Source organism: Canis aureus, chromosome 1, assembly GCF_053574225.1.
Source record: "Canis aureus isolate CA01 chromosome 1, VMU_Caureus_v.1.0, whole genome shotgun sequence".
In the NCBI taxonomy this organism is placed as follows: Eukaryota; Metazoa; Chordata; class Mammalia; order Carnivora; family Canidae; genus Canis; species Canis aureus.
Window position 1 is genome coordinate 42,869,564 of NC_135611.1, and position 21,959 is coordinate 42,891,522.

The 21,959-nt window shown below is 41.2% G+C and overlaps 1 protein-coding gene across 2 annotated transcripts in view; it reads left to right on the forward strand.

Moving 5' to 3' along the window:
• The window catches only part of ESR1 (estrogen receptor 1), a 277,313-nt gene extending 255,716 nt beyond the window's left edge, over positions 1-21,597 (forward strand). For both annotated transcript variants that reach the window (XM_077896962.1, XM_077896956.1), the window contains exons 8-9: positions 12,303-12,486; positions 17,125-21,597. In XM_077896962.1, coding sequence (XP_077753088.1) covers positions 12,303-12,486; positions 17,125-17,359 — 419 coding nt within the window. In that variant the 3' untranslated portion in view covers positions 17,360-21,597. The remainder of the gene's footprint in view (positions 1-12,302; positions 12,487-17,124) is intronic.
• The last annotated feature ends 362 nt before the right edge of the window (positions 21,598-21,959 follow it).

Here is a 21,959-nt window from a genome sequence, read left to right on the forward strand (position 1 = left end):
TACATAGTGATGCCAGATGGACCACCATGTTCTCATGCTGGATTCTGGCAAGAACACTTATCTTCATTGTGATTCCTCTCACTTTGAGTCTACTTAAAGGAGGGCTTGAATGACTGTGTGATTTTACAAATACTAGTATAACAGTAAATATTGTTCAAGAATTAGGTTTTGAACACGTTTTTCACTTTCAGGTAAATAATCACATCTGTAGAAGGATGAGTTTCCTACCTATGTACAAATATTACTCAAAGCAATACTGTTGTTCAATTCATAAAACAAGGTGTCAGTTTCTACATGGCATAGTATAACTTTTAAATTCTTGGTAATATTGGAAGCTGCATCTTTCATTCATAACTAATTAAACATTCTAATGTCCTGGGCTTGCCCCTTGATTGTTTAACTTATCAGTTCCTATCAACTATGCTAGTATCTGAAGTGAATGGTTAGCATTCAGGAGATAATGAGGTGGTTCTAGAATCTAGATCATGGTTTCCATAACAAAATGTGGCAATACTGGCATTTGGGAAAAGAAATAATATCTAAGTAAACTAAGAAACTAAGGTCTTAGAAATGTGGAAAAATTTCCCAGAGGATTCTGAAAAACAACCACATTTGAGAATCACAGACCTTGGAGAAAAATCTCATAGAATTGCCAGTAAACAGTACCAGTTTAATAAAAAACGCAGGGATGCCTGGATGGTTCAGTGGTTGAGCACCTGCCTTCGGATCAGGTCCTGATCCTGGGATCCGGGATTGAGTCCCACGTCCGGCTCCTAGCGGGGAGCCTGCTTCTCCCTCTGCCTATGTCTCTGCCTTTCTCTTTCTGTGTCTCTCATGAATGAATGAATGAATGAATGAATAAATAAATAAATAAAATCTTTTAAAAAAATAATAAAAAATGCATATCCCTTTGAGCAGGCTAAAATGAAATAAATACTAGTTTCTCTATACACATAGTTTTTTTAAAAAATCAATGTGATTTTATAACTCATATAAAGGAGAAATAATATTAAACTAATCTAAAATAAAATGATATGTATTTCAATGCAGATGCACAGGCTTGACTACAGTAGAAAACATAATGAAGTAGTAAAACACTTGTACCTATCTACAATAAATGTTCAGATATAAGATGACCAGGAGATTTTCTTTTTTTAGATTTTTAAAAAATTTATTAGAGCATGCAAGCATGCATGAGTAGAGGGAAGGGACAGAGGGAGAGGGAGAAACAGACTCCCTGCTGAGCAGGGAGCCAGATGAGGGGCTCAGTCCCAGGACCCCAAGATCATGACCTGAGCAGAAGGCAGATGCTTAATCAACTGAACCCCCCAGGTGCCCTGATCAGGAGCTTTTCTATATAAGAGGTACAGGCATATGAAAAAGCAGAGGTAGAGAGAAATATCAGAATAAGAAAATTAAAAGCTAACTAAACCTATCTATATATGGTAAGAAGAAATAAATAAATTAGATTGATTTAGCAAAACATTCTGAGAAAAACCAAAGACTGTCAAAGTGAAAAAAATAGTGAGGAAATAAGAAAATTTGGCAAATGAGGTGCACTTTATTATATGTATTGTCGAAGTAATTCCATCTGTTATGACATAAGATAAATAAGAGCAGAAGTGTATAGAAACATATTCTTCTTTTTAATTGAGACAAAATTGATATATAACATTACATTAGTTTCAGGTGTACATTATAATTCAATATTTGTATGCACTAGAAAGTGAGCACCAGAATAAGTCTAGTTATCATCCATCACCATACAATTAACCCCCTTTACCCATTTTACCCACCCTCAACCCTTTCCCCCTCTGATCACCAACTTGTCCTCTGTATCTATGAGTTTTGTTTTGTGTTTTTTTTAGATTCTGTATATAAGTGAAATCATATGGTATTTGTCTTTCTGGCTTATCTTACTCAGCATAATACCCCTAAGGTATATCCATATTGTCACAAATTACAAGATTTCCTTTTATATGGTGCCTAGAATGCCACTATATATACCACATCTTCCTTATCTATTTATCCATTGACTGACAAGTAGGTTACTTCCATATCTTGGCTATTGTAAGTGATTCTGCAATGAATATAAGGGCAAACATAGCTCTTCAAATTAATGTCTTCATTTTATTTGAATAAATATTCAGAAGTAGAAGAGCTGGATCATATAGTAGTTCTATTTTTAATTTTTTGGAGAACCTGCCTACTGTTTTTTATAGTGGCTGCACCAATTTACATTCCCACCAACAGTGCACAGTCCACATCCTCTTCAGTACTTCTTGTTTCTTGTCTTTTTATAATAGCCATTCTGATAGGTGGGAGGCGATATCTCATTGTGGTTTTGATTTGCATTTCCCTGATAATTAGTGATATTGAGCATCTTTTCACGTGATTGTTGGCCAGCAATAGGTTTTCTTTGGAAAAATATCTACTTAGATTATCTACTCACTTCTTACCAAATTGTTCATTTTAAGTTGAGCTCTTCATATATTTTGGATATTAACCCCTTATTAGATATTGGTGTGTAGATATTATCTCCCATTAAATAGCCTTTTTTTCATAGCTTGTTGATAGTTTTCTTTGCTGGGCTGAAGCCTTTTAGTTTGATATGGGTCCCACTTGTTGATGCTTGCTTCTACTGCTTTTGCTTTTAGAGTCAAACTTAAAAAAAAAAATCATCACAGAGTGATGATGTCAAGGAGTTTCCTTTAGGTTTATGGTTTGAGATCTTACATTCAAATATTCAATCCATTTTGAATTAATTTTTGTGCATGATACTATAAGATAGTAGTCTAGTTTTTGCATGTGGCTGTCCAGTTTTCTCAACACCATTTATTGAAAAGACTTTCCCCATGGTATATTCTTGGCTACTTTGTTATAAAATAATTGAATATGTATGCATGTCTTTATTTCTAGACTCTCTGTTCTGTTCCACTGAGCTATGTGTCTGTTTTTAAGCTGTACCATACTGTTTTGATTTCTATAGCTTTGTAGTATAGTTTGAAATCAGGATTGAACCTTGAAATCTTTCTCAAGATTGCTTTGGCTATTTAAGGTCTTTTGTGGTTTCATGCAAAGTTTAAAATTATTTGTTCCAGTTCTGTGCAAAATGCCATTGGGATTTTGGTAGAGATTACAATGAATCTGTAGATTGCTTTGGATAGCATGGACATTTTGACAATACTAACTTTTACCATCCATGAGCATGGATATCATTTGATTGATTTGTGTCTTTTTCAGTTTCTTTTGTTGGTATCTTACAGTTTTCAGACTATTGGTCTTTCATCTCCTTGGTTAAACTTCCTAGGAAGTTTATTCCTAGGAATTTTTTTTCTTTTTGGAGCAATTGTAAACAGGAGTGCTTTCTTAATTTTTTTTTTTCTGATGGTTTCATATAGAAGCATAACAGATTTCGGGATATTGATTTTTGATTCTGCATCTTTACTGAATTCATTTATTAGTTCTAACAGTTTTTTGGTGGAGATTTTAGTGTGTTTTTCTTTTTTTAAGTTTTTATTTATTTATGAGAGAGACAGAGAGACACAGGCAGAGGGAGAAGCAGGCTCCATGCAGGGAGCCTGACATGGGACTTGATCCCTGGTCTCCAGGATCACACCCTGGGCGGAAGCCGGCGCTAAACCGCTTAGCCACCCGGGCTGCCCATAGTGTTTTATATATATAGTGTCAAGTTGTCTGCAAATAGTGACAGTTTTACTTCTCCCTTCCAATTTAGATGCCTTTTATTTCTGTTTCTTGTGTAATTATTATGGCTAGAATTCTAATACCATATTGCCAAAAGTAGCAAGAGTGGGCATTCTCGTCTTGTTTCTGATCTTAGAGAAAAAGCTTTCACCTTTTCATTGTTGAGTATGATGTTACCTGTGGGTTTGTCATATGTCCTTTATTATGTTGAGGTACTTTCCCTCTATACCCACTTTGTTGGTAGTTTTTTTTAAAATCATAAATGGATTTTAAATTTTGACAAATGTTTTTTCTGCATCTATTGAGATGATATGATTTTTATTCTTCATTTTGTTAATGTGGTATATCACATTGATTGATTTGCAGGTATTAAATCATCCTTGCATCCCTGGAATAAATTCCACTTTATCGTGGTGGATAATCCTTTTAATTATTATTGAATTTGGTTTGGTAATATTTTGTTGATGATTTTGCATCTCTGTTCATCAGGGATATTGGCCTACAATTTTTTTGTGTGTGTGATGTCTTTGGTTTTGGTATCAGGGTAAAGCTGGCCTCATAAAATGAGTTTGGAGGCATTCCTTCCTCTTCAATATTTTGGAAGATTTTGAGAAGGATAGGTATTAAATATTTGGATGTTTGGTAGAATTCACCAGTGAAATCTCCTGGGTGTTTGTTTTTTGGGAGTTTTTTGATTACTGATTCAATCTCCTTACTAGTAATTGGTCTATTCAGATTTTCTATTTGTTCATGATTTAATCTTGGAAGATTTTATGTTTCTAGGAATTTATCTATCTTTTTCTAGATAGTTCAATTTTTGGCACATAATTATTCATAGCCATGTCTTATGATCCTTTGTATTTCTGTAGCATCAGTGGTAATTTGTCTTCCATTTCTGATTTCACTTATTTGTGCCCCACCCCCCAACCCCGCTTTTTTTGGTGAATTTAGCTAGAGGTTTGTCAGTTTTGTTTATCTTTTGAAAGAAGCAGCCCTTACTTTCATTGGTCTTTTTTATTGTTTGTTTGTCTTTATTTCATTTATTCTGCTCTGAATAAATGCTTAATTCTTAATTCTTCTGCTTAATTCTTTCCTCTTACTAACATTGGTTCTTTTTCCTAGTTCCTTTAAGTATGAAGTTAGATTACTCATCGGAAATTTTTCTTATTTCTTGAGGTAGGCCTGTATTGCTATGAACGTCTTTCTTAGAACAGCTTTTGCTGCATCCCAGAGATTTTGAACCATTGTATTTCCATTTTCATTCATCTCAAGGTATTTTCTTTCTTCATCGACCCATTAGTTCTTTAGTAGCATGTTGTTTAATCTCCATGTATTTGTGATATTTCCAGTTTTCTTCTTGTCCTGCATTTCTAATTTTGTACCATTGTGATCAGAAAAGATGCTTGATGTGATGTCAGTCTTCTAAAGTTTACTGAGACTTGTCCTGCAGCCTAAAAAGTGATCTGTCTTGGAGAATATTCCATGTGCACTTAAGAATGGGTATCCTGGTTTCTAGCAGCAATGTCCACAATAGCTAAACTGTGGAAGGAGCCTCGGTGTCCATCGAAAGATGAATGGATAAAGAAGATGTGGTCTATGTATACAATGGAATATTACTCAGCCATTACAAATGACAAATACCCACCATTTGCTTTGACGTGGATGGAACTGGAGGGTATTATGCTGAGTGAAATAAGTCAATCGGAGAAGCACAAACATTATATGGTCTCATTCATTTGGGGAATATAAATAATAGTGAAAGGGAATAGAGGGGAAGGGAGAAGAAATGGGTAGGAAATATCAGAAAGGGAGACAGAACATGGAAGACTCCTAACTCTGGGAAACGAACTAGGGGTGGTGGAAGGGGAGGAGGGCGGGGGGTGGGGGTGACTGGGTGGTGGGCACTGAGGGGGGCACTTGACGGGATGAGCACTGGGTGTTATTCTGTATGTTGGCAAATTGAACAACAATAAAAAATAAATTTATTATTAAAAAAATAAAAGAATGGGTATTCTGCTGCTCATGGATGGAATGCTCTGAATCCATGGATGTATTCAGAGCATTCCATCCATGTGGTCTAACGTGTCATTTAAGACTGGTGTTTCCTTACTAATTTTCTGTCTGGATGATCTATCCATTGATGTAAGTGGGTTGGTAACTCCCCTACTATTATTGTATTCCTTCCTTAGGTCTGTTAATATTTGCTGTATATATTTTGACCCTCCTTTTTGAGGCATAAATATATATAAATGTTATATTCTTTTGTTGGATTAACCCTTTTATTGTCATGTAATGCCCTTTGTCTTTTGTTAAAGTTTTTATTTTAAAGTCTGTATTTCCTATAACAAGTGATACACTCACTTTCTTTTCATTTCTATTTGCATGGAATATCTTTTTTCATCTCTTCTCTTTTGGTCTGTGTATGTCCTCATATCTTAAGTGAATCTCTTATACAAACACATAACCTATCTTAAAAGCTCGTGAATTTCAAGACAAATATTAAGTGTACAGAACTTAAAAAGCCTTGGGAGGCTATATCCTTTGGATGCAATGGAGATGAGATGATGAATCGGAAGAGGAAATAGTAATACATGTAAGATATGATCAAGAAGTCTGTGGGAAACCTAAGGGAGACAATGTCAGTCCAACACAGAAGACAAGAACCCCAAAATAATTTTAGTATGTACTTTTCACAAAATGGATTTCTAATTATGCCACAAAATTATTTTAAAACACATAGGGGCAATAACACAATATTTCATTGATGTCTTCTGTTTTATAATAGTTGCTTCTAATTTTGTTTAGAGGACTCTTAAATCTGTTCTATATATTGACTGCAACCAGTCACATTGCTTCTGTAGTACCTGTACACCTGCACTAAAATCCATCTCACCTCAATGTATAGCTGGCAAGTGTATGTAATACATTCAGTTGGCTGCATGAAGTGAGTAAATTATTGAATGCTTTTGAGAAAAGGTATTCCATTTAAGCTCCCCTTTCTATAACCAAGCTGCATACTAGATGTTTTGTCTACAGTCTTCAAAAAACTTTTCACTACAAAATTTTGATTTGTAGTAGGGGTAATTCATTAGCACGTTCAAGGAAAAAAAGTCCTTCGTCATGTGGAATGGTCCCACACCTTGTAGGACATCTCACAGGTTCTATCACTAAATGTCTGTAACAACCAGCACCCCACAAGTGACAACACGAGCCCCAGGAAGAACTGCAGTCATAGGTGAAGCACAAGACAAATGGAGCACTTTCCACACTGTTGGTCTCGAAGGCACTTCTGAGCAGACATGCTTCTTGCTTACTTTCAGGTTAAAGGCCTAGAGGCTGACCTGCAGATTAATCACTGGGTGAACAGAGAAGTCCTTTTTATTTTATTGCCAGTGGAGTGTCATGCTTGCTGGCCCAGACTACTTACCACTATGGACTTTGAGGAGTTTTCTTTGCTACCACTTCCTTTTGAGTCTTTTTTTTTTTTTTTTTTTTTAATTTGGTCAAGCTGCCATATACTGAAGGATTATCTCCAGTTCCACTGGCATATTCTTTGTTTTGGAGAAGAAAACATGTGTCCTTGCTTGAAGAATTTGTCCTGAAGCATCTGCTGAGCTGTGGGCCTCATCACTTCTCATTTCTTTAGGAACAGCTAAGTGTGCCCACCAGTGCAGGTCAGTGGTTGGTTATGCTAGTGCTTCCTTCTGGCCACAGCCACATGCATCCACATCCTCAGTGTCCACACCTACATTGCTCCTACCTCTGGAAGACTCCATTATCTGGAAGAGTGACAGAGTCTATGCAGAGGTTCCTGCGAAGTGGAGAGAGAAAAGGAAGAAGGAAGAGTGAGAGGATCCAAGTAGAATGAGAGCAGAGAGAGAGAGTAGAATCCAGAGTCGGTGAGAGCAAGAGGGTGAGAAAGACTGAATTGAGATCTCTTTTATGGGGGGTCCTTGTGGTTTCGCTCTCCATTCTTTTCTGCCACCAGATTTCTACATATACTCTTCCTGCATCTTCCAGCGTTGGCCAAGATTCAGAATATGTACAAGCTCAGATTTGCTAATAACACTTAAAGACTGGATAATGACATCCAGATTGTTTTTTTCCATCTTGGAGATTTGGAGCAGCTTTGAGAGTTGCAAAGCCAGCCTTATTGCAAGAATATTTCTGAAGGCCCTCACTGTCTGATCACTGGCTCTGTGCTGCTGGGCACAGTGGTACAGCCGTCCAGGGTGGCAGAGAACACCTGGGATATGGAAATTACCAGCATCTCAATTTTGCATTTGCCGGACCATGTGAAGCATTCTGGGAATTTGGAGTTCTGCTGTTTCTCTCAAGCATGCCCTTAGGGGCAAAAGGCAGCAAACTCAGACCACATTTTGCCAGAAAAACCCAAAAAGCTGATGATGGCTACTGTTGTCAATTATTGGCATTGGCATTTCAACAGGACCATATTTTTTTTCAGAGTATATTTGCATAGCTAGGAAGCATCTGCTGACAAGGATGAAATGATAAGCTGTATTGGTGCCAAAACAGGACTAGAGAAACAGGCCTGTTCTGAGAAGGCCTGAAGCCCCAGAGTCAGTGTTAAGAAAATTCTTTCCCCACCGGCAATATCTGCACTTAAAACATCAACACTTCAGATAAGGCTTGAGCAAGAGGATCCCTATTAAGTCACACAGTGCACACACACAGTAGGTCCTTAATGAAAGCATCCATAGGAAGGAATCCATGTGTGCACATGGAAGAAGGCAGGAGCCCAGAAGCCCGAGAAAACTTTGCCTCCTGCCATCTGGGTGCCAAGGCTCTTTACCTTCACTGGAGAGAGCATGCTGCCAACTGGCCCTCAAGATGTCTGAGATCCTAGCCCAGTGTGCTCCACCCTTGAACACTCAAGGAGGAAGAGCAAGTGTGGCTGGGTGTCACCTCAAAGCTTGCAGGCTCCTTGAATCCACAGTTCCCTTGAAGCAGAACGGGATTACTGGTGAAGGAGGCCAGCATCCCCGGTGGTGACAAAAACGGAAATTGGTAGAAAACGCATCATCCAAGTTGGATTAAGTCGGTTCTGTGGCCTGGGTAGGTTCCCAGAATATCCATCCAGATTCAGGGCCTCGGGGACATGTGAGGCTAGAATGGGTGTGATGACAGAGGGGGAAGTTAGAGGTAGGGCCAGAGGGGCTCAGAGGGGCTCCTGACCTCCAGCCCTCTGGTGCACCACTCTCCTGCTATCCATTGTCTCAAGGCTGACCCCAAGGCCCCTGGACAGTTGCCCATTTTTCTGATGGACACATTCATTCTCTATCAACAGTTCACATGGAACATAAGTGAAGGAATCCAACAATTTCTTACTTCACTGCTTGTCTGTTGCTTACTCATTCTGTGGTCTGTTTTCTTTGGATTGAAGTGCCTCTGGGTACCAAAAGCTACATTATTCTATTCAACTGCATGTAAGCCAGGACTTGACCATCCTGGTTTTGTTGTTGTTGTTGTTGTTGTATTTGTTTTAAAGCTAAGCTATTTTCCATTCTGGGCAGTTACAACTCTATTTACTATGGATTCCACTGTGGAGGTGCTTTCTCCATCTCCAGCCTACGGGTGCAGTGCGAGCAGTAACTTGTCACCACATTACCAGTACAGGGGCAGGGATTAATAGACTTGGGGGCCTTAACTTGAAGGTACCAGTGAGGAACCGGAGGGGAGGGAGAAGTCTCTTTAGGAGAGGGCCAGTGACAAAAACAGACACACAGATCAATGGAACAGAATAGAGAATCCAGAAGTGGACCCTCAACTTTATGGTCAACTACTATTCAACAAAGGAGGAAAGACTATCCACTGGAAAAAGGACAGTCTCTTCAATAAATGGTGCTGGGAAAATTGGACAGCCACATGCAGAAGAATGAAACTAGACCACTCTCTTGCACCATACACAAAGATAAACTCAAAATGGATGAAAGATCTAAATGTGAGACAAGATTCCATCAAAATCCTAGAGGAGAACACAGGCAACACCCTTTTTGAACTCGGCCACAGTAACTTCTTGCAAGATACATCCACGAAGGCAAAAGAAACAAAAGCAAAAATGAACTATTGGGACTTCATCAAGATAAGAAGCTTTTGCACAGCAAAGGATACAGTCAACAAAACTCAAAGACAACCTACAGAATGGGAGAAGATATTTGCAAATGACATATCAGATAAAGGGCTAGTTTCCAAGATCTACAAAGAACTTATTCAACTCAACAGCAAAGAAACAAACAATCCAATCATGAAATGGGCAAAAGACATGAACAGAAATCTCACAGAGGAAGACATAGACATGGCCAACATGCATATGAGAAAATGCTCTGCATCACTTGCCATCAGGGAAATACAAATCAGAACCACAATGAGATACCACCTCACACCAGTGAGAATGGGGCAAATTAACAAGGCAGGAAACCACAAATGTTGGAGGGGATGCGGAGAAAAGGGAACCCTCTTACACTGTTGGTGGGAATGTGAACTGGTGCAGCCACTCTGGAAAACTGTGTGGAGGTTCCTCAAAGAGTTAAAAATAGACCTGCCCTACAACCCAGCAATTGCACTGCTGGGGATTTACCCCAAAGATACAGATGCAGTGAAACGCCAGGACACCTGTACCCTGACGTTAAGCAATGTCCACAATAGCCAAACTGTGGAAGGAGCCTCGGTGTCCATCGAAAGATGAATGGATAAAGAAGATGTGGTTTATGTATACAATGGAATATTACTCAGCCATTAGAAACGACAAATATCCACCATTTGCTTCAACGTGGATGGAACTGGAGGGTATTATGCTGAGTGAATTAAGTCAATCGGAGAAGGACAAACATTACATGGTTTCATTCATTTGGGGAATATAAAAAATAGTGAAAGAGAATAAAGGGGAAAGGAGAAAAAATGAGTGGGAAACATCAGAAAGGGAGACAGAACATGAGAGACTCCTAACTCTGGGAAACAAACGATAGGGGTGGTGGAAGGGGGGGTGGGTGGGGGTTGGGGGTGACTGGGTGACGGGCACTGAGGTGGGCACTTGATGGGATGAGCACTGGGTGTTATTCTATATGTTGGCAAATTGAACAGCAATAAAAAATAAATTTATTAAAAAAAAAAGCAGAGGGCCAGTGGGCTGAATAAAGGCAAGACTGAAAAAAATATTGCTGAATACATGTATTTTTCTCATCTGGAGAAAAATACAGCATCATCTGCTCCCTAGAAGATGGTATAATTAGGCAGAATGGAGCTTATTTCTGGAGTGTTCACTTGATAGGAAATCCACCCTTGTGGTCCCAAGACAAGACTAATGCACCCTCCCACCTCTTTATCACTCAGCTTCCTCTGGTCCTCGGGCTGAGTTCACAACTCAGTCAAATAGTCAGATTCAAAAAAAAAAAAAAAAAGTCAGATTCTTTTAGTTATAAGTGACAGAAACCCAACTCACACTTTCTTAAGTAAAAGGAATTTTTGGATTCATGTGTGTTAGAAAGGATACTGTGAAAGTTCCAAGGTCAAAGGAAAACAATGTAAGAGTAGGACCTTGTTGCTGGATCCAGACGTCCCCCCTGTGCCCCACTACCATGTACCTAGCACCCTCTGCTTACCGTGGCTCGGCTGAATTCTGCAGGTGGAGCAGCCTGTGAGCAGGGAAGAGGCCGCTACTAGAAGGTCCCATACTCTCACCCTCCAAACTCAGCAACCTAGAGGGAAGAATTTCTTACAACTTCCATATACAGTCCCAGAAAAGCTCTGATTGTCTAGCCCAGGGTTAATACTGTCCCAAAGAATCGAGTGACTTGATTGTCTAATTTCTGTCCTGAGTCTGCTCATGGCCCAGGAAGTAGGTCGATTACCAGAAGAAAGGCAAGAGTGGGAGAAAAAAACCGCCACTGAACCAAACATGCCTGGCAGTGAAAAACAGCAGTTCCCAGGGGCCTCTCTACCCCCTCCCTCATAAACCTTTCAGCTGAGGATGAAAATGCCCTACGCCTGACCTGAAACGTAACAGCACATTAGATCCTCCCTGGAAAAATGACTTGTCAATCCCTTTGCAAGTCATCCTCACTCCCTGTGCATCTTACCAAGTGTCATATGTCTCCTGAGAGACTCCATGATCATGACCACATGTGGAGTCAGCACGTGGGGCTTCTTTCCCAGCTCTGCTTTGTCCTGAGGACTTTTATTAGCAAGTTAATGCATCTCTCTGCCCTTCAGTTTCCTCATGAGAAAAGAAATAGTAATGCCTCTCTTGCAGGGTTGGTCAGCATGGATGGGCTAGTTTGTGTGGGTGTCAGACCTGGCAGAGAGGGGGTAGCCCCAGGCTGACAGCGCCCTTCCTGAGAATCTTCAGTCAAATCCTAAAAATTGGCTCAAACACAGGAGGCCAAATGAGTTCCTCAGCGCTCTCAGACATGTATATTGAGAATTTTGTAGAGCTGCTTAGGTCAAATGGGTCCCAAGCTTCCCCATTGCTGTGCAGGGGGTGGGAGGAGATCCTGGCTGGGTAGCATAGCCCAAGGATGCTGCGAATCTCTAGACCTCATCCTCTTTGAATTTCTCTCATTGTCTCCTTGCACATTCAGGAGTGTACACATTTCTGTCCAGCACCCTGAAGTCTCTGGAAGAGAAGGACCATATCCACCGTATCTTAGACAAGATCACAGACACCTTGATCCATCTGATGGCCAAAGCAGGCCTCACTCTGCAGCAGCAGCACCGGCGTCTGGCCCAGCTCCTCCTCATCCTCTCCCACATCAGGCACATGAGGTGAGGCGGTCTTGGGTTCCCACTGGAGCACTATAATGAACGCCAGCCCTCAAGCATGTTACAGATGGGCCAGAATGTGCTGAGGCCTGAATGCAGACAGCACACTTGGCACAGTTCCTGGCATGTGTATAAATGCTGTGGGGAGGCCAGAGGAGGGAGGAATGAGATCAGTCTAGGGCATGGGGCAGGCGTTAGTTAGAGAGCTTACAGAAAGGAGGTGCCATTTGCACTCAGTCTGAAGCCCGCACAACAAGGTCCCACCAGGGCAGAGGTGCACAGTGTGCAGGTTGAGGGAGGATGGCGACGTTTGGCCACTCACTTTGTCCTAGATCAAGGCAAGACATTTATCCTCTGAAGGCACTGGGTGCAGCTGTTAAGGTTTCTACTTCATACTCCCGTCAGAGACACGTAGAAGCCCTGAGAGAACTTCTGTCCCTAAGCCTCTCAGTCAACACTGGTTCCTCCAGTCCAGTTTCCATTCCTCTCCGATCCCTTCTTGCCACCCCTCATTCCCTCTCCCCTCATCCATGCCACCATTTCCTTCTGGATTCCTGCAGTGACCACCTAACACACCTCCCTGTCTTCAGTCTTGACCTCTTCTAATGCATTCTCCACACCAGAGCCAGAGTGACCATCTAATACCACATCTGCTCATGTCATTCCTTTATTTAAGACCCTGAATTAGCTTCCTATTCCTTTAAACTATAAGTCCCTTCATTTTGCTTATAGAACTTCTGTGCTCTAGTCCCTAGAGCTTCCTGAGATCTGAGCTCTGGCCATAAATGATTGTTCTTTGAGTCATGAGCAGGATGCAGATTGGCTGGCAGCTCTGTTCATCCCACCTGGGTTCACTCCCACATCTGTGGGACAGCTGATGGAGCCCAGGTTCATCTGGGAGATGCTGCTCCCAGGCTTATCTGGGAGATGCAACCCACAGGCCTGCAGGTTGGCCAGGTGACTCTGCGCCATGTGTTTTTTATCCTCCTCGCCCCCGCAGGTTAACTGGGACATACTCTTCTCATAGTGATGGCAGAGGTACAAGAAAGCAAGCCTGTAAGGGCAAGTACATTTTAATCTCTGAGTTAAGTCACATTGACTGTCCAACAAGTCACACTATGAGGGCTAAAGTCAAGATCAGGGGCATGTGGCCTGAGGAATGCATTTTTGTCAACAGTAAACTAATCCATCTTGGCTTAGATATTCTTTTCAGGAAGCATCTCCTGATCCTTAATCCAGTTGGGATTTGCATTCTGTTCTTCCTGATTGCTGCCCCATTTTATTTTTCTCACTACCCAATTAGACCATAAACTCTCTGAGGCAGTGACCACAACCCATCTTGGATAATCTGTGTACCCGGTACCACTGAGTAGGGCTTGGCTTATAATAACTACTCGATAAATATTTTGTATAGGAGTTAAGGAAGGGTATTAGCAAAGGAAACGGGGCCTTTCTGTGCCAAAAGGAGAAAATGGTCTCATCTCCACTTCAAACAGTCATGTAATGTGGCTGGCCCAGGGCTGAACTCAGCCTGCGGGGCACAGATAAAGAAAGTAGAATATTCCTCAGCCATTAGAAATGACAAATACCCACCATTTGCTTCAATGTGGATGGAACTGGGGGGTATTATGCTGAGTGCAGTAAGTCAGTCGGAGAAGGACAAACATTATATGGTCTCATTCATTTGGGGAATATAAAAATTAATGAGGGATCCCTGGGTGGCGCAGCGATTTGGCGCCTGCCTTTGGCCCAGGGCACGATCCTGGAGACCCGGGATCGAATCCCGCGTCGGGCTCCCGGTGCATGGAGTCTGCTTCTCCCTCGGCCTGTGTCTCTGCCTCTCTCTCTCTCTCTCTGTGACTATCATAAGTAAATAAAAATTTAAAAAAAAAGAACAATCCTTTAAAAAAATAAAATAAAATAAAATAAAAATTAATGAAAGGGAATAAAGGGAAAGGAGAGAAAATGAGTGAAAATATCAGTGAGGGGGACAGAACATGAAAGACTCCTAACTCTGGGAAATGAACAAGGGGTAGTGGAAGGGGAGGTGGGGGGGGGAGGGTGACTGGGTGATGAGCACTGAGGGGGGCACTTGGCGGGATGAGCACTGGGTGTTATGCTATATGTTGGCAAATAGAACTCCAATAAAAAAAATTTAAAAAAGAAAGTGGAGAAAAAGGAGAAAGAAAAGATTATTTACTCCAAAAAGGCGATAAAAATGAGGTGAAGTGATGATACTAGGGATCAGATACCCATGCATGATGAAGTCTGTATGACCTTGGGTTTACACCCAGACCCTAGGAATGAAAACGAAATTTCTTTTCTTAGTGGCTGTGAGGGAAGGGCTGTGGTGTCTGGAGGGTTGGCTTAATTTTGAAGGGACTTTCAAACCTTGAGATTATGCATCAGGTGTCAAGAAGCTTGTCCCATCAAAGTCCCATGAGCCACCCTCTCTGGAGAGATCTTTGAAAATTGATAGCTTCTTGAGAAAATAAATGTATGTTTCTTTCTTTCTATCCCTTCACAGTCCTACATATGACGACCTCTGCTATGTCGCATAGGCTCACAACATTATTGCTGAGTGAATGAACATGTGAGTGAATGGATGAATAAGTTATTTGTGTAGTTTCCCTACCCCATGAATTCAAAATTCCCAGTTGGTGATTTCCACTTGGCAAAGTTTGAGAGAGAGTGATTGTCGTTTCTGTGCTCAGGGGATTGCCTACATATCTGGTATCACAAACGGAGGACTCACCTTGGCCAGGTAGGGTAGATAACTGCATTCAGAGGACACTTTCCAATCCTTTCCCATGTGTATGTTTTTATGAATATAAAAAGGGAGGCAGGGAATGTGTCAGAATAGCAAATCTCTACCAAATTTCCTGGCTAGAGAGTAAGCTTCCTCTTGAAGAGCTGTGTTAGCTTTTACTCTGGGCTAGGAATTTTCAAAGATGTCGTAGAAACCACGTATTGCAGATGAAGGTTTTTATTTGTTGGTAGGAATTGCTGAACTTTCAAATCCGTCAACTGCTTTCAGCATTAGCAAGCCTATTGAGTTAATACCCCAATATATCTGCACTAAATTTATAGGGCTCTGGTAGTTTTATTGGCAACCTGTGGTGAAGGGCAACAGCAGCGAGAGAGCTCTCTAGAGTCTGTTTGACTTGTGTGAAAAGCTGGAGAGAAACTGCTATTCTGTTGAAAGCTTTGAGCATTTTCTCTCTCTCCCTGGGGTGCGTGTGCGCATGCGCACCCATGCACAAAATAATATTTTGGTGCCTTGTTACAGCCAGTCTAAATCACAGAACTCTGTTTTATTAAGTTTGACCCAGCCATATGTTGTTACTCAGAGAACTTAACACCAGATTCCATGTGACTATAAATGTGATTCGTTAGGTTGCAAGAGCAAGACTGTGTGAGATCCAGCCAGCATTTAATATTAACAGCATTTTAAATTACAAACAAACAAACAAAAACCACTTAGATATGTAATTAGGTTGTGGTGTTGTAAGACCTGAATAGCTTGATGCTGTGTTTCCTTGGCATGTCTCCAACTTGGGCTGACTTTTCCCCTATTAAAAATGTAAATATTTTCCAGGATAATACTCTTGGTCCTGACTACTCATGATACATGATTCTTTCTAAAAAATTTCAAGCTTGATAAGAGTTGTTCTGTATTGTTCCCATTGGTGGTGGGGTGGGGAAGACAGTGGTCAAAAGAAGAAATGACATTTGTCTACATTTCCTTGTGTCCATTTGCCCCGTATTTTTCTGAGCATCTACTGCATACATGGCGAGGGTCAAGGCCGGCAGGTTGGGCAGATCGCTGTCTCCAGGAATTTGCCTGGTGCATGTTGGTGTGTGCGTGTGCGTGTGTGGCTCACAGGTCCAGGGGTGCTTGGGGGCAAGAACCAGCATGCACTCATCCAGAGAGGAATTTCAGGTTGTCCTAGAGCCAGGAGGAAAACAGAGTAAATGCAAGAGGACAGGTAAAAACCACAGGACCTTGAGGTGACTGCCACCCGTGGCAGCAAAAGGCCCTTCAGAGAATGTGGCTCTGGAAAGAGCACACAAGTAGAGGAACAGTAAGTATAAACACTTGCATCTGGTAGTAAAGAGCCCAGTTTCTTCAAGCTCTTTCTTAAAAAGCTGTTTTTGTTTGTTTCTTTTTTTTTTTTTTCCCCCAGCATGGCTAAAGAGTATGAGGTAGCAGAGAGAGGCAGGAGGAGCCCTGAGAGGTCGGCAGAAGCCACATCAGTTAGACCTTGAGAGCATGGAAAGAAATTCAGATTTTATTCTGATTAAATGGAAAACACTGGGGAAAGTCTGAAGGAAGGGAAGTTCTTGAACCACTTTTATACTTAAAAAAAAAAAAAAAAAAGACCTCCCTCCTACATGGCCATATGGCCTCTGTTCTCTTTTTAGATACAATGCTAACAGTGGGGAATAGAATCTTATTGGAATCAGTGGAAGGAAATCACTTGTATAGCAAATCCTGAAATGGCTCTTTAAACAGGGAGATAGGTTGGCCTAGAGGTGTCTTTGGAGTTTCCCTTACTTTGGTCCCTGCTGAGGGGTCGCAGCAGCTCTAGGGCTTGCGCTACTCTAAAGTGGTCCCTCTGTGTGTCTTCCCACCCACAGTAACAAAGGCATGGAGCATCTGTACAACATGAAGTGCAAGAATGTGGTGCCTCTCTACGACCTGCTGCTGGAGATGCTGGATGCCCACCGCCTGCACGCCCCAGCCAGCCGTGGGGGTGTGCCCATGGAGGAGACAAACCAGAGCCAGCTGGCCACCACGGGCCCAACTTCATCACATTCCTTGCAAACGTATTATATCACCGAGGAGGCAGGGAATTTCCCTACCACAGTCTGAGAGCTCCCAGGCTACCCCAAGGTCCTGAGAATCCCTGTACCATTTTACCCACGTCATGTATCACAATAGCAGAGTTCTGCTCCTGCGCACACTCCAGCATGCATCCACCACCATGGCTTTCTAATATGAGTGGCCATTTGTTTGCTTGCTCAGTTCTTAGTGGCACGCCTTCTTTTGGGAACAGCCAAAGGGATTCCAGGGCTAAATTCTTTCACTCTCTCTCTCCCTTTGCTATAATACTAAGCATGAGGATTCTATAGCTTTTCATGATGGAACTCAGTCTATGAGCTGGGACTCAGGTGACTGTGCATTTAAGCTACTTGTTGAGACCCAGACCTGGAGAGTGGACATTTCATCTCTGTGAAGCACTTTTTAACAAATCTAAGAAAAAGCCACAGGAAAGACTTGAAAGTGGCCCCTTTAATTTGCTGACTTGGAGAAAGCTAGGTCAAGGGTTCATTATGGCATCATCTTGTATTCCCGTAGTAATGTAACATTTTATTAAAGTAATACCTTAAAGCTTTTGCTCTGTTGCATGGCTGGAGCTGAATATGCAGTGATTGTCTCTTCATTTGCCCTATAGGAATACAAGATGCCCACAGAGAAGGAAGGTCCCCTAATTGTCAAAACTCTGTCAACTTAATACACTGCACCTTCAGATTTGCTGAAAGCTCTTCCACTGGTTTTTGAGAACACTATGTACAGGTCATGGGTTCCAGTTAATTCTTGCTTCCCATGGATCTATGGAAAACAGCAAGTTGATCCCAGTTAAGTCACCTCCACATATACCAGTTTCCTTTTAAGGGATAAATTCTTGGTATTTGTTTTTTTGTTTTCATTTTATGAAAGAAAGCCCTTTCCCCGCAGGACTTGTAAATCAGCTTCAGAACCTGTTCTAGCGTGGTCTCACAATTACCAGCAGAGGGCGCTCTGCTTGGTTCTTCCTGGTGTGTAACTGACACAGAAGGTCAATTAGTAATAGTGCCCAGCATATGACCAAGGGCAGTTTAAATGAGTGGGTACCTGGTGACATCGTTAGCCCTAGGGCACTTGGGTAAATAGTAAACGTGCACAATTATTGTACATATTAGAGAACAGGAGGAAAGTAGGGTGGAAACTAAAACTGAGAGGCTCACCGTGGCTCTGCCACATGCTGTAGCTTTACACAGGAGTGGCCCTGGCAGGCCCTGTGTGCACTGTGGGGCAGCCCTGGGATCCATGGGCAGCCCTCCTCTTCTTGCCCCCATGATTGGAAGGAACAGCAATAGACAAGACAGCTGCATTCCTACAGCTGGCCCTGCACGTGGTTAGGTGAGGCTGGAGGGTGAGGATAGGAGGCTCACTACTCAGGCTGCCTGGGATCTGGTCAAACTTTACCTGCTCTTGGTTGTTTAGAGCTCATCCAAAAACCACGGTTTGGTCTTGGAGAAAAAACTTTACCCAAAGCTCATTTCATTAAACTTCATAAGCCAAGAGAGCGAGATTAGAATTGGGCTATAGGAATCCTTTGACCTATAGGCTAAACAAGAAAGACTCACTCCAGCCACAGGGCAGCCTTCCCTAGGCCTTTCCTTCTCCAGATCATCTATGGTTTATCTTTCTTCTCAGTGAGTTTGGTTTCCTCTGGTGACCTCATTGTCTATAACTCAAACCCCATTGAGAAGTGATGGGTTAGCGAACAACCCAGCCAAGCTTCTAGGGCTTCTCTTGGGATGCCTGTTTCAAAAAATGGATTTCTTTCATTTTTGATTACTTAGTAAGTGATCACCAAAGGACTGGGAGCCTGGGAGGGCCAAAAAAAAGTTTTGTTTTTTTTTTTTATATATGCGCATCTGAATTTAGGGGCAATATTGTGTATCTGCAGTAAGAATATGTTTAGAACATAATTCTTTTGTTGTTGTTTTGTTTAAGAAGCACCTTATATAGTATAATATATATTTTTTTTGAAATTACAATGCTTGTTTATCAGACAATTGAATGTAGTAATTCCGTTCTGGATTTAATTTGACTGGGTTAAATGTGCAAAATCAACAAAAGATATTTAGTTTTTTTGTATAGCTACCTTGTCATGTATGCAGTCATTGATGCCTAGGGCCTGGTGATTATTCATTTTAATGAAGATCACATTTCATATCAACTTTTATATCCACAGTAGACAAAATAGCACTAATCTAGATGCCTATTGTTGGATATCGAACGATAGACAATCTTATGTAGCAGAGATTATGCCTGCAAAGGAAAATTATTCAGGGCAGCTAATTTTGCTTTACCAAAATATCAGTAGTAATATTTTTGGACAGTACCTAATGGGTCAGTGGGTTCTTTTTAATGTTTATACTTAGATTTTCTTTTAAAAAAATAAAAACAGACAAAAAAATTCTAGTACTATAGATGATGTAATACCAGCTAAATCCAAACAATAATGAAGTGGAGGGTTTTGCATTATTCATCTAATGTGTTTGTATTCATGTTAAAGATACTACTACATTTGAAATGGGCAGAGAACACCAGATAGTTGGAATGTTAGCACAGCAAAATTCAAATAATTTTAGATATCTCTTTTTATTCTTATTTGAAGTGCCACTAATGGACAGCTGACACTTAGCAGCTGATACTGCTGTTGGGGGTAGGGAACATGTTGAATTCCGCCCCCCTCCCCCACTCTGAGGCAATTTAAGTTTTGAAAGACGTAATCAACCTGGGGGGTTAGGGTAGGGTGGGGAAGTAGGTTCAGGAATTTCAAGACTGGGAAATACAGTAATAAGAGCCTTGAAATATTTTGAGGCAGATCAGTTCTGGCACCTGGAGTATGAACCAGAGTTCCATATTCCACTTGTGCCCTGTGAACTACAAATGACAAGCATTTCTAAAATGGCAGCTGGAATTCTATGGAAGAACAAGCGTCCGCACAATCTACGGAATAGCTAGTGGTCTGGGTTTCTTTTGGCCATTGCCTAGCTCCCGGCTTGCGGTAACGATTCTGGATTGCTGTCATGCAACAATCAGAGAAGCTAGTTCATCCAAAGAGAAGACCCTACAGAGGTTGCAAAATCCAGCCCCTAAGGAAGGGCAGTCATTGGTTAGATTTTCCGATGAACCTTGCAAGGCTATCTAACCATGCCATATCCCATACCTTTTGGGGACTGAACAAATAAGGGACTTACTGATAATTTACTCTTGATCACATTAAGGTATTCTCGCATTAAAATCTTATACACTGAAATGGCCATTGATTTAGGCTGTTGGTTTAGAAACCAATTTCAAATCCCTTCCTATTCATACTTTCCCACTCTGAGATGGACTGTGGATGCCGGGAATGATCACTAGGACTGTAGTAATATCTAATATTCACAGGCAAATCTGCTTTGGGAAACTAGTTATTTGGAAGGCAGATAGTCATATACTAGTTTCTGAGGCAATCCTGCTTCCCTGTGGTGCAAGTCTTGGGAGGATGATCCAGATTACACTGCACACTTCCTAGGTGAACTCCCTGAAAACTTACTCTCAACTGGAGCAAATGAATTAAACTGTGGTCCCAAATATTCATCTTTTCACTACTAGTGTAATTTCTCTCTTTCTAACTGCATCTCCTTTTCATTTGGATTAAAGTGAGTGTGGCCTCTTTCTATGTCGTTTATAATTGTTTTCTAAGTAACTGCTGCCTCTATTATGGCACTTCAATTTTGCACTGTCTTTCAGAGATTTGAGAAAAATTTCTATTCTTTTTTTTTTTTTTTGCATCCAAATGTGCCTGAATTTTTAAAATATGTAAATGCTGCCATGTTCCAAACCCATCTTCAGTGTGTTTGTACAAAGCTGTGTACCCTGGAAACAACATACAGCCCCATGAGCAGGTGCCTGAGATGTGGACCCCTTTGCATTCACAGAGAGGTCATTGGTCATAGAGACTTGAATTAATAAGTGACATTATGCCAGTTTATGTTCTCTCACAGCTTATAAACAATGCTTTTTGTGCACAACATATTCTTCAATGTAGAGCTCTTGTTTTATGGGAAAAGGCTTACATGCCAAATCGTGTCTGATGGTTTAATATGCCTTTTCGCTGATGCATACTATTATTGATGTGATTCTGTTTTGTTGCAGCCTTGCTTTGTTTACTGAAACACACTTGTAAACCTCTTTTGCACCTTTAAAAAGTAAGGAATCCAGTGGGATACTCAAGCACCTGTAAACAATTTTCTCAATCTATTTGATGTTCAAATAAAAAATTAAACGAATGATAATGGGCTTATTTTTTGTAAACTCCTTTCTTGCTAATGGCTTACCACTGACTGCCTCAAATCAAGGTGATGGGATGCAGTGAATCCTGAAGATCACTCTGATGATCTTCCTCCCAGGCTCCTTCCTCCCAGGCACAGGAGGAAGTGTGTGGACATCTGAGGCAGGCCAACCTGGCCTCACTTCTCGGCTCTACCACATACAAGGTTTATGATCCTTGGCAATGAATTTGTCAGAGCCTCCACTTCCTCATCAACAAGATGGTTACAGTGACACCTAATTCACAGAGTGGTTGTGAAGATTATATGAGGTGTTCTTTAAAATAGTAGCTTTCTAATGGCTAACCTTATCCCATTCCCTG